Raw genomic sequence first — 14,561 nt, forward strand, 5'->3', positions numbered from 1 at the left:
AAGTTTAACTATTCCAAATATTTTATTACACACTATTTCAAATTATAAATAGTTTTTTAAGTAATTCTTATTAATGTTTATGTTTAATTGATCTAAATATATTTTTTTTACTTTTTAGGACATAAAAATATTTTTTTTATATGTTCAGTTGTTACAAATATTTTAATTTTTATTTATTTTTAAAATTTTTGTTTTATTGTTATTATTATTATTTTCTTTAATTTCAGGCATAAAAGTTTTTTATTATTTTCTAATTTTTTTTTGTTTAATTGTTTATAATTTTATTTATGTTTATTAACATTAATAATTATTTTAAAATTATTACATTATATTTTTATATGTTTAATTGTTCCAAATATATTTTTCTTTTAATTTCAAACATAAAAAATTATTATTAAAATTTATATATTTGTTATTTAACAATTTTGTTTTTGTTTAATTGTTCATAATTTTATTTATTTTTAATATTTCAGACTAAAAAACGTTTTTTATTATTTTGTCAAATTCTTGTTTAATTGTTTATTTTATTTATTTTTTAAATTTTGGGCATACTGTTTTTAAACAAACAACAAACAATAAATTATATTAAATTATTACGAATTATTTAAATATTTTTTTATGTTTAATTGTTCCAAATACATATTTTTTTAATTTCAGACATAAAAAAGTTTTTTAATTATTTTTTTATATTTTTTATATTTAATTGTTTATATTTTTATTAATTTTTAAAATTTTAGACATTCTAGTTTTTTTAACATTTATTCTATTAATATTTTTTTTATATGTTTAATTGTTCAAAATATCTTTTTTTTTAATTTCAGAGTTTTTTATTATTTTTTTATAATTATTTTATATTTAAATCTTTACATTTTTATTTATTTTAAAAATTTTATTTAATTTAAGACTAAAAAAGTTTTTTATTATTTTCTAAAGTTTTCTTATGTTTAATTGTTAATTTTATTTATTTTTAAAATTTTGGGTATTTAAACATTTTTTCTATTAATTATTTTAAATTATTACGAATTATTTTTTTAATAATTTTTTATGTTTAATTGTTTCAGACAGTTTTCTGTTAATAATAATATTTTAAATTGTTACGAATTATCATTCTTTTAATAATTTTTTATATGTTTAATTGTTCCAAATATCATTTTTTTGTTTAATTTCAGACATAAAAGTTTTTCAAACACTTTTTACATTATTTTATATTATTTTTTTTAAAATAATAAAATAATTTTAGTCATAAAAGCTTTTTCAAAAGTTTCTTCTATTAGTTATTAGTTTAAATTACTATGAATTTATTTTAATTGTTCAAAATATATATTTTTTATTCAGACGTGAAGAATTTTAAAACATTCAATTTTTTAAATTTAATTGTTCCAAATATCTTTTTCATTTCAGACCTAAAAAAAATGTTATTTTATAAATTGCTTTTGTTTATTGTATATATTTTTATTTAATTTTAAAATTTTAGACATAATAGCTAAACACTTTTTCTATTAATAATAATTTAATTCTGACCTAAAAAAAATGTTATTTTATAAATTGCTATTGTTTATTATATATATTTTTATTTAATTTTAAAATTTTACACATAATAGCTAAACACATTTTCTATTAATAATAATAATTTAAAATTGTTACGAATTATCATTCTTTTAATAATTTTTTTATATGTTTAATTGTTCCAAATATCTTTTTTTTTTAATTTCAGACATAAAAGTTTTTAAAACACTTTTTACATTATTTTATATTATTTTTTTAAAAATAATAAAATAATTTTAGTCATAAAAGCTTTTTCAAAAGTTTCTTCTAAATAGTTATTAGTTTAAATTACTATGAATTTATTTTAATTGTTCAAAATATATATTTTTTATTCAGACGTGAAGAATTTTAAAACATTCAATTTTTTATATTTAATTGTTCCAAATATCTTTTTCATTTCAGACCTAAAAAAAATGTTATTTTATAAATTGCTTTTGTTTATTGTATATATTTTTATTTAATTTTAAAATTTTAGACATAATAGTCAAACACTTTTTCTATTAATAATAATATTTTAAATTGTTACGAATTATCATTCTTTTAATAATTTTTTTATATGTTTAATTGTTCCAAATATAAATTTTTTTAATTTCAGACATAAAATTTTTTAAAACACTTTTTACATCATCTTATACTATTTTTTTAAAAATAATAAAATAATTTTAGTCATAAAAGCTTTTTCAAAAGTTTCTTCTAAATAGTTATTAGTTTAAATTACTATGAATTTATTTTAATTGTTCAAAATATATATTTTTTATTCAGACGTGAAGAATTTTAAAACATTCAATTTTTTAAATTTAATTGTTCCAAATATCTTTTTCATTTCAGACCTAAAAAAATGTTATTTTATAAATTGCTTTTGTTTATTGCATATATTTTTATTTAATTTTAAAATTTTAGACATAATAGTCAAACACTTGTTCTATTAATAATAATATTTTAAATTGTTACGAATTATCATTCTTTTAATAATTTTTTATATGTTTAATTGTTCCAAATATCTTTTTTTTTTTTTTAATTTCAGACAAAAATTTTTCAAACACTTTTTATTATTTTATATTTTTTAAATTACTATGAATTTATTTTAATTGTTCAAAATATATATTTTTTATTCAGACGTGAAGAATTTTAAAACATTCAATTTTTTAAATTTAATTGTTCCAAATATCTTTTTCATTTCAGACCTAAAAAAATGTTATTTTATAAATTGCTTTTGTTTATTGCATATATTTTTATTTAATTTTAAAATTTTAGACATAATAGTCAAACACTTGTTCTATTAATAATAATATTTTAAATTGTTACGAATTATCATTCTTTTAATAATTTTTTATATGTTTAATTGTTCCAAATATCTTTTTTTTTTTTTAATTTCAGACAAAAATTTTTCAAACACTTTTTAATATTTTATATTTTTTAAATTACTATGAATTTATTTTAATTGTTCAAAATATATATTTTTTATTCAGACGTGAAGAATTTTAAAACATTCAATTTTTTATATTTAATTGTTCCAAATATCTTTTTCATTTCAGACCTAAAAAAATGTTATTTTATAAATTGCTTTTGTTTATTGTATATATTTTTATTTAATTTTAAAATTTTAGACATAATAGTCAAACACTTTTTCTATCAATAATAATATTTTAAATTGTTACAAATTATCATTCTTTTAATAATTTTTTTATATGTTTAATTGTTTCAAATATATATTTTTTTTAATTTCAGACATAAAAGTTTTTAAAACACTTTTTACATTATTTTATATTATTTTTTTGAAAATAATAAAATAATTTTAGTCGAAAGCTTTTTTAAAAGTTTCTTCTATTAGTTATTAGTTTAAATTACTATGAATTTATTTTAATTGTTCAAAATATATATTTTTTATTCAGACGTGAAGAATTTTAAAACATTCACTTTTTTAAATTTAATTGTTCCAAATATCTTTTTCATTTCAGACTTAAAAAAATGTTATTTTATAAATTGCTTTTATTTATTGCATATATTTTTATTTAATTTTAAAATTTTAGACATAATAGTCAAACATTTGTTCTATTAATAATAACATTTTAAATTGTTACGAATTATCATTCTTTTAATAATTTTTTATATGTTTAATTGTTCCAAATATCTTTTTTTTTAATTTCAGACATAAAAATTTTTATATATATATATATATATATATATATATATATATATATATATATATATATATATATTGGATGTATATATATATATATATATTATTGTTATTCAGACGTGAAGAATTTTAAAACACATTCAATTATTTAAATTGGTATGTGTCCAATAATTATTATTATAAAATATTAATTATTTATTTTTTTTTAAATAGTTTTATTAATTAATTTCATTATTTCAAATATATTAATATTATTATTAATTAATTTTAGACATAAAAGTTTATTTTAATTATAATGAATTATGATTAATTTATATGTATAATATTAATTTATATTTTAATCTCTATAATTTTTATAATTTACGTTCAATTCTTCATTTTAAATACTTAGGAATGAATAGCCAAATTTTCCCAAAACAACTAAGTGTTTTTTTTTATATTAACGTCCATCTTTCAGTTTCCCTCAATCTCCAAACGAAACCCATTACAATAATCCACCAAATGGGTGCAGGACCCTCCCCCAAGTCCTCATCCGTTTCCGCTCCCCAAAAAAAAAAACAACCCGGCGAATGATTAATGATCGTGCATCGATTAAACTTCCCCCCCAACAAACTCTGTAGAAGCTGTACGTCCTCGCCATCCCCAAACCTCCACCAAACACAGCGTGTTAACATTCCCAGGTAGATTTTCGGTGTTTATCGCCGCTCAAATATTTACCGGCCCCACTTATCTCGCGTACCGTTTCCCGATTTGATTGACGTGCATTATAAATAAATCGATGGCCGTCGGCCAGGATCTACCCAAACGGGAAACGTTCGAATTTAGGTTTCTGGACGTTCGGGCACAGGTTGAACGCACTCCGGACCCGTCTGTGGAGAACGACTTTGCACCCGAGGCGTCCTCCCGAACTGAATCAATACGATGCGGGGGGAGTTTCACCCCAATTTCCAACGTTATCGTTTCGGCCTTTCGGAAATTATTTCTATCGGTTATTGGATTGTTTTGGAGTTTATCGTTTTTTCCTGCGGTTAGATAAATAACTTTATTAGACTTTGACTCTAGGACTGTTTTGGTCGTGTTCCTTGTTGTTACTTTCGTTGTTATTGTTTTTGTTTTGGTCGTTTATCTAGGTTTTTAAATTTTTTTTTTCTAAAGCAGAAAATTGTTCCTCTTGTTTGTATAAACATCGAACGAGTGATGTTTGCTTGATCTTTGATCTGAAAAGTCTAGGATGCATTTGAAAAATCGGCCAGATTTCGACCTTGGTTCTAATCGGTTTCTTATAATAATTTAGCCAATTTTATAAACAAATACTCGTAAAAAATGGACGATAATATCAATCAAAATATCAATTTAACATTGACTTTGAAATGTAAACCAACTTTAAAATAGAAATTAAAAAAATTTAAAAGAACATTAATTAAAAAAAGTTATTTTAAAAATTTAATCATAATAGTTGAAAACAAAAATTTACAGAAGGTTTCAAGAATATGTTTGAAGTATTAAACGTACAAAAATATATAAAAAATAAAATTAATCAATAAATTAATATAAATTTAAAATAGTTTAATTTAAATTAACAATAGTATAAACTGTTTAAAAAAACACTTTTTATGACAAAATTTAATTTGAAAAATTTAATATTAACACATAATAGTTTAAATTATTAATAGAAAATATTTTGAAAAAAAAAATATAAAAAACTATTTAAAAACTTTTTTTATGAACAATTAAAAAGGCCAAAATCAGAAAATAATAATTATTTAAAATAATAAAAAATAGAAGAAAATAAAATAGTTTTAATATAAAATAAACAATAGTATAAACTGTTTAAAAAAACACTTTTTATGACAAAATTTAATTTGAAAAAATTAATATTAACACATAACAGTTTAAAACAATTATTAATAGAAAATATTTTTTGAAAAAAAAAAAAAAATATATAAAAAACTATTTAAAAACTTTTTTTATGTACAATTAAAAATGCCAAAATTAGAAAATAATAATTATTTGAAATAATAAATAATAGAAGAAAATTTATTGTAATATTTTAAAAATTTAAATAAAAAAAATAATTTAATAATAGTTTAAAACAATACTTAACACAAAATATTATTATATTTATTTATTTATAACAATTAAATTATAAAAAAATTATAAAATTTTAATAAAATCATTTAAAACAAATTAATTAACACAAATACATATAAATAATATAAAAAACTGTTTAAAAAACTTTTTTGTCTAAAATTAAAAAAATATATATATTTGGAATGTAAAAAAATATGAGAAAAATTAATAACATTTAAAAAATTTAATTAAAAAATAATATTAGTTTATAATATTTTAAAAGATTAATTAGTAAAAAGTGTTTTAAATATGTTAACAAAATACATTTTGGATAAAAATTAATATAAATTCATAATAATTTAAAATAATAAATAATAAAAGAAATTGTTTAAAAAACTTTTTTTATATTGGGACAATTTAAACATCAGAGAAGTTAAAAAAATATAGTTTGAAAATATAAATAAAATATTTATAAGAATTAAACTACAAAAAAATTATAAACATTAATGAAATAATTTAAAAAAATTAATTAATACAAATAGATAAAAATAATATAAAAAACTGTTTAAAAAACTTTTTTGTCTAAATATATATATATATATATATATATATATATATATATATATATATATTTGAAATGCAAAAAAATATCAGAAAAATTAATAATATTTAAAAAATTTAATTAAAAAATATCGAAAAAGATTTAATTAATACAAATTCATATAAAATAATATAAAAAACTGAAAAAATTTTTGTATGTCTAAAATTAAAAAATATATATATTTAGAGCAATTAAAAGTTCAGAAAATATCAGAAAAATTTGATTAAAAAAAAGTTTTAAAGATTAATTAGTAGAAAGTATTTTGAATAAATTAACAAAATATATTTTGGATAGAAATAATTATAAAAATTTAATATAAATCCATAATAATCTAACCTAATTTAAAAAATGAGAAAATATATATATTTTTATTAAATGTTTTAAAAATTTAAATAAAAAGATAATCTTAATTTATAATACTTTTAAACATTAATTAATAGAAAATGTTTTGAACAAATTTTGAACAATTAAATGTATATTATAAAAAATTTAAAAATTAATAAACATAAAAAAAAATAATTTTAAAAAATCAACGTTATTAGTTTTAAACTTTAGTAGATGTTTAGAAAAATATAATAAACATTCTGAAGCAATTAAATATATAAAAGTATTAATATTTAATTAAAATTTAAAAATTTAATTAAAAAAAAATATATAAAAATCAATAAGTTCAATAAAAATTTGATTAAAAAATTAATATTTTTTATAGCAATTAAACACATATAAAAAATTATAATAATTAATAGTTATTTTAAAAATTTTAATGTTAATTATGATAGTTTAAGATAATAATTAATGGATAAAGTGCTTTAAAAACTTTTATGTCTAAAATTAAAAAATAAATAAATTTAATTTATAGAAAAAATATGTCAAAAACTGATATTTTGCCTTTTAATAACAATAAAAATTATAATTACTTCGAAAGATTAAAATAATTTATTTAAATGTCGCTTTAAAAATTGGTCCAAATTTTATATTAAATAATAAAAGAATATGTTTGCATAAAATAAACAATAACAACAGTTTAAAGTAGTATTAAATGTTAATGTATGTTGAGAACATAATTACAACAACAACATTAAGTTGCATCATAAGTAAATAATTAATTTATTTAGTTTAGTTTCGGGCAAAATAAGTAGAATTGAATTCGTATAATAATTTAAAAATAAAAAATATAAAGAATTAATATATTTAAAATTTTATTTTATTTAATTAATATTGATACTGGTAATATACGTAACAAAATCATTTCATCATTTCTGCCAAACTAAACCTGATAATACAAATATATATTGATAACTGGTAATAACAGAAATATTTATTTTGTATAAAATGAAACAACAAAATTAACACTAAATCTAAACAAACAATTAAACCATAATTATTTTTAAAAAAGAAAAATTATTTTTATCTATAAATTTTGGAACCACAGATAAAAAGAATAAATTAAAATTTAAAAATAAATGTACATCCATTAAGTTCAGAATTAAATTATTTATAAAACATTGATTTAAATTTGTTTTATGCGAGAACTGAAAGAAAATGTGCAACTCAACATACATACATTGTAATTGTTGAAATATTATAAAAATTAAATTAAAAAAAAATAGTGTTAATTAAAAATTATAAATGATAAAAGATAAAAAATTAAATAAAATAAATACATTTTGGAACAATTAAACGTATAAAAAAATATGAATATTATTTTAAATTAATATAAAGTCATAATAATTTAAATAATAACTAATAGAAAAAACTGTTTAATTTTTTGTGTTTAAAGTTATTTAATTATTATATTAATTAAAGTAAAAACATAAATTATACAAATGTGCTTAATTTATTGAACTGAAAATCTAGAAAAAAAAACTAGAAAAATATATTTCAAAAATGATAATATCTGAAAGATTTATGTTATAAAAATAAAATAACAAAAATAAAAATTATCAAAAAAATCTAATTTTAAAAATTTTAATATTAATTTATAATGGTTTAAAATAATAATTAATAGAAAAAGTGCATTAAAAACACTTAAGTTTGCAATTAAAAATTAATAAACAATTAAATTTAGAATTATTAAACATTAAAACAAAAAATATCATAAGAAGAAAATTATTTCAAATAAATTTATCTTATCTTCAAGTTATTTAAAAGTAATTAAATAATATGTCAAAATATTAAAAGATACATTTGTAATTAGAAATACAATAAACTTATGAACAAAATAGAATTTAATATATATTATAGTTTAAAGTAGTATTAATTGAAAAAAGAAATAAAAAAATTATAATTTTAATAACTTTCAAAAACTTAATTTTAAAAATTTTCAATTTATAATAAATTAATATATTTAAATTTATAAATAAAAAAAATTAATAAAATTAATTTAAACAATTATAATGCTCTTTTTTGTATGTTTAGAAGATCAAAATTTAATTTAATTTAATTAAAAATTTTATAATTTTTATTGAAAATAATTAGAAATATAAAAATCAAGAGGATCAATATTTTTATAACTAATAATTAGAATAATTGATAATATATGTAGAAAAAAAAAATGAAAAATGTAAATCATACAAAATTATCTGTTTAAAATATGAGTAAGAAGGAAAAAATACATCAATAATATCAAGATATTTTATCATTAATTTGTTATAATTGAAATTTTTTATTTTATAGAAGAGATGAAAGTAAAAACATAAATTACATAAATAGGCTTAACTTATTGAACTGAAAATAAGGTTATACATAATAAATTTCCATCAATTAGGAAAATATATTTAAATACTAAAATGTCATTTCTTGATAATAACTTATATATGTTATTTTAAACAAAATAAAACAACAAAATTAAAGTAAAAATAAAAATTATGTGATTTGATTTATGGCAACATTAAAACTAATTAAACCTTTGTACTAAAAATGTGATTTTTATTACAATTTAATTAAAAGGAAAAGTTAATATTATTTATAAATTTTAAAACCGCAGATAATTAACGGGAATAAATTAAAACTTAAAAATATCCTTGCATCCATTAAGTACTGAATTAAATTATTTATAAAACATTGTTCCAATTTTACATACATTAATTTAAATTTATTTTATCCAAGCACCAAAAAAAAAATGCACAAAAGTATACGTGCTGCCAAAAATATCCACATTAATTTATTTTTGTCAAGTTACATAAATTGTACTTGTTAATTGTTGAGATTTTTCTTCCACTATACGTTAAACGTGGGCGTTTTTAGAGTACCTTCGATCGTGGGTAAACAGGAAACGAACAAATTAACCTGAGAAAAACCAAAAGGAAACCACCACGGTATAAATGCACCAGCAAAATGTCATTTAAGGTCACGCCGGCGTTGAAAATGTCAAAACCGAATCGAAAATAAACCCGACAATTTAAAACGGGCCTTGAGGCAACAATCATATGATCATGGGACACCGAACAATTTTAGCAGCACGTAAACCGAAGCTAGGCACAAAAATTCTAGGTTAAGGGTCTCGATTAAAACACATACCAGCGATGGATAGTGTGCGCCACCTCGTCTTCCTCGCTCTCCTGCCCATCGTCCAAACGCCAATCAACAACTCTCAATTCTCCTGCCAGTCAACTCCGCACGTCTCCTCTCCACCAAATCTCACCACACCATCCTCGTCGTGCCCCGATTGTGCACCTCGTTACAGCCTCCTCCTACGGCCCGATCCGGTACCAACTCGACCGCCACCCGGAAACGTCAAACGGACCTGGATATCAATTTACTCGGTATGCGGTCTCGGCGTGTGTGTGTGGGTGAGTGTGTGTCACATAACGCGGCCGCCGCCTCGACTGCTCCTCGCGCTACCGACGATCGAATGGACGCATGTTCCGGTTGGTGGTGGGCACCGTGATACGGTCGTCGGTTACGTAACCGCCGTCGGCCGGTATCGACTGAATGTGGTGGTAGAACGTCGTCGGGGACGACGTCGACGACGTAAGGCGAACGGGCGACCGATGCGCCGACGCGACGGCGGCGCCGTCACGCGGCGGCCACACTACTCTTCCAATTATTTATGTTAACGTAATTCAGTGTTGGTAATTTGTATTATACTATAAAACGATTGAACTATACAGCTGGAAAGAGTTCTGTAAATCGATTTAAAAAAAGTATTTTTTTGTACAATAAGATTATCTTGTATTTATTCTTTGAATCAATGCCAAATTATATATAAAACGGAAATTGTTTTGAAAACTTGTTAGTTACTGTATAAACAAACTGACAAAACTTGTTAAACTGTTACAAAATAAAGAAGAATAGTCATAACTAAATTTAATAACAGCAAATTTAAACAATAATGTTATTACGAGTTTTCTAGATTAATAATAATAACCTTAAAAAATATAAATTTGTTTAATTGCAAAAAATCATAGGTCAATTTGTAGCAATGTTTAAAAAACAATTAATCTTTGACTTATTTAAGTTGTAGTTATTGTTACAGTAAATCTTTGTAACAGTTAATTATTTTAATACATTAATATTTAATTTTTTTATTAAATTATATACTGCTCATTTTTTGTGCTCAAATTTCAAACTTTTTCTTTTTGTATTTTACCTAATAGATGTTAATTAAAAATATCCATTAACTGTTAATAATTAATCTTTGAATTCTTTAGTTGTATAACTCCTTTTTAATAGTTAATTATTTTAATAGATAATTTTTTTAATAGTTAAATATATATTTTTTTATTAAATTCTGCAATGCACATTTTTTCTGACCAAATTTCAAACATATATATTTTTATATCTTACCTAAAAGAAATTAATTAATATTCATTAACTGTTCATAATTAATCTTTGAATTATTTAACTGTTAGTTATTGTTATAGAAATCCCTTTTAACAATTCATTATTTTATTTTAATTTTTTATGACCAAATTTCAATATTTTAATACATAAACTCTTTAATATTTAATTTTTTTATTAAATTATATACTGCTCATTTTTTCTGCTCAAATTTCAAACTTTTTCTTTTTGTTTTTTACCTAATAGGTGTTAATTAAAAATATCCATTATCAGTTAATAATTAATCTTTGAATTCTTTAGTTGTATAACTCCTTTTTAATAGTTAATTATTTTAATAGTTAAATATATATTTTTTAAATAAATTCTACAATGCTCATTTTTTCTGACCAAATTTCAAACATATATTTTTATATCTTACCTAAAAGAAATTAATTAAAAATATTCATTAACTGTTCATAATTAATCTTTGAATTATTTAACTGTTAGTTATTGTTATAGAAATCCCTTTTAACAATTCATTATTTTATTTTAATTTTTGTATGACCAAATTTCATACATATATTTTTGTATCTTAGCTAAAAGAAATTAATTAAAAATGTTCATTAATTGCTCATAATTAATCATTGAATTATTTAACTATTAGTTATTGTTATATAACTCCCTTTTAACAATTAATTATTTTAATAGATAATTTTTTTGGCCAAATTTCAAACATATATTTTTGTATCTTACCTAAAAGAAATTAATTAATAATATTCATCAACTCTTCATAATTAATCTTTAAATTATTTAACTATTAGTTATTGTTAAAGAAATCTCTTTTAACAGTTCATTATTTTAATAGCTAAATTTTTTGATAGTTAAATATATATATTTTTTATTAAATTCAACACTGCTCATTTTTTCTGACCAAATTTCAAACATATATTTTTGTATCTTACCTAAATGAAATTAATTAAAAATATTCATTAACTGTTCATAATTAATCTTTGAATTATTCGACTATTAGTTATTGTTATAGAAATTCTTTTTAACAGTTCATTATTTTAATAGCTAAATTTTTTGATAGTTAAATATATATTTTTTTATTAAATTCTACACAGCTCATTTTTTCTGACCAAATTTCAAACATATATTTTTGTATCTTACCTAAAAGAAATTAATTAAAAATATTCATTAACTGTTCATAATTAATCTTTGAATTATTTAACTATTAATTATTGTTATAGAAATCCCTTTTAACAGTTCATTATCTTAATAGCTAAATTTTTTGATAGTTAAATATATATTTTTTTATTAAATTCAACACTGCTCATTTTTTCTGACCAAATTTCAAACATATATTTTTGTATCTTACCTAAAAGAAAGAAATTAATTAAAAATATTCATTAACTGTTCATAATTAATCTTTGAATTATTTAACTATTAATTATTGTTATAGAAATCCCTTTTAACAGTTCATTATCTCAATAGCTAAATTTTTTGATAGTTAAATATATATATTTTTTATTAAATTCAACACTGCTCATTTTTTCTGACCAAATTTCAAACATATATTTTTGTATCTTACCTAAATGAAATTAATTAAAAATATTCATTAACTGTTCATAATTAATCTTTGAATTATTCGACTATTAGTTATTGTTATAGAAATTCTTTTTAACAGTTTATTATTTTAATAGCTAAATTTTTTGATAGTTAAATATATATTTTTTTAATAAATTTTACACTGCTCATTCTTTCTGACCAAATTTCAAACATATATTTTTGTATCTTACCTAAAAGAAATTAATTAAAAATATTCATTAACTGTTCATAATTAATCTTTGAATTATTTAACTATTAATTATTGTTATAGAAATCCCTTTTAACAGTTCATTATCTTAATAGCTAAATTTTTTGATAGTTAAATATATATTTTTTTATTAAATTCAACACTGCTCATTTTTTGTGACCAAATTTCAAACATATATTTTTGTATCTTACCTAAAAGAAATTAATTAGAAATTATCATTAACTGTTCATAATTAATCTTTGAATTATTTAACTATTAGTTATTGCTATATAACAGTTAATTATTTTAATAGATAATTTTTTTGATAGTTATATATATAACTTTTTTTAATAAATTCTACAGTGTTCATTTTTTTTGGCTAAATTTCAAACTTTTAATTTTAAATTTTTTCTAAAAGAAATTAATTAAAAATATTCATTAACTGTTCATAATTAATCTATGAATTATTTAACTATTAGTTATTGTTATAGAAATCCCTTTTAACAGTTCATAATTTAATAGCTAAATTTTTTGATAGTTAAATATATATTCTTTTATTAAATTTTACACTGCTTATTTTTTCGGGCCAAATTTTAAACTTTTCTTTTTGTATTTTACCTAAAAGAAATTAATTAAAAATATTAATTAACTATTCATAATTAATCTTTGAATTATTGTTATACAACTCCCTTTTAACAGTTAATTAATTTAATAGATTTGATAGTTAAATATATATATTTTTTTAGTATTTTATGCTGCTTATTTTTTTGGCCAAATTTCAAATTAAATTGTTATAAAATTAAAAATAACACACACATATAAGAATGCTTAATTTAAAAGGTAAGATAAACTCTTAAAATCACTAATAACAATCAACTTTTGTATCACATTACTAAACATAAAATTGAGTAATGTTGTGAAATCTTGCTAGTTTGTATAAAAACAATATGAAAAACTGTTAAATCAAGAAAAATACAATAATAATAAGACATAATAAAGATATATTACATCCACATCCATTTAAATAGTAATAATGACGAAATATATTTAAAAATTGAAAAATTAAATATTCTAGTTGAATAAAAATAATAATATCAAAATTTTTAATTTTTAATTAATTAAACAATTAATTTTTGTTTCTGTCATTACTAAACTTAAAATTAAATAATGTTATAAGAACCAAAATATGTTATATAAAAAGATGTGTATGTTAATTGAATAGAAATAACTAATAAAAATGAATTAAAAAAAAAACTAAATTAACAAAAGTATAATATAAATAAACAATAATAATTTAAATTAAAAGAGAAAATCACATCCGTTTAAAAACAATTAATTATGGCAATGACGAATTCTAACAGTAAAATTTAAACAAAATATTTTGTAAGTTTTCTGGATAAATATAGATAACTATTAAAAATATTAACTTTTATTTTTAAAAAAATCTTAGATAATATAATTTTACCTTTGTAATATGACAATATTAATAAGTTATACCATAATTTATAAGGTAAGCTAACATACATTAAAAACATTAATAACAATTAATTATAACAGTTATCAATTCTAACGGTAAATTTAATACAAAAAATGAGTATAAATTTTATAATAATATAGCAAAAAATTATTAACACATAACTTAATCCAAA

At 18.5% G+C, this 14,561-nt stretch overlaps 1 protein-coding gene across 4 annotated transcripts in view; it reads right to left on the reverse strand.

Annotated features, from left to right (window-relative positions):
- Positions 1–14,561, reverse strand: part of LOC109604438 (neurofilament heavy polypeptide) — a 64,254-nt gene that overhangs the window by 45,772 nt on the left and 3,921 nt on the right. For 2 of the 4 annotated variants that reach the window (XM_020020963.2, XM_049969192.1), the window contains exon 1: positions 9,876–10,344. In XM_020020963.2, the coding sequence (XP_019876522.2) occupies positions 9,876–9,924 (49 nt within the window). In that variant the 5' untranslated portion in view covers positions 9,925–10,344. Of the gene's footprint in view, positions 1–9,875; positions 10,345–14,561 lie in introns of those variants that run through there. The other 2 variants (XM_049969191.1, XM_049969190.1) reach the window with 2 other exon arrangements.

The sequence above is a fragment of the Aethina tumida genome, chromosome 6, assembly GCF_024364675.1.
Source record: "Aethina tumida isolate Nest 87 chromosome 6, icAetTumi1.1, whole genome shotgun sequence".
Taxonomy (NCBI): domain Eukaryota; kingdom Metazoa; phylum Arthropoda; class Insecta; order Coleoptera; family Nitidulidae; genus Aethina; species Aethina tumida.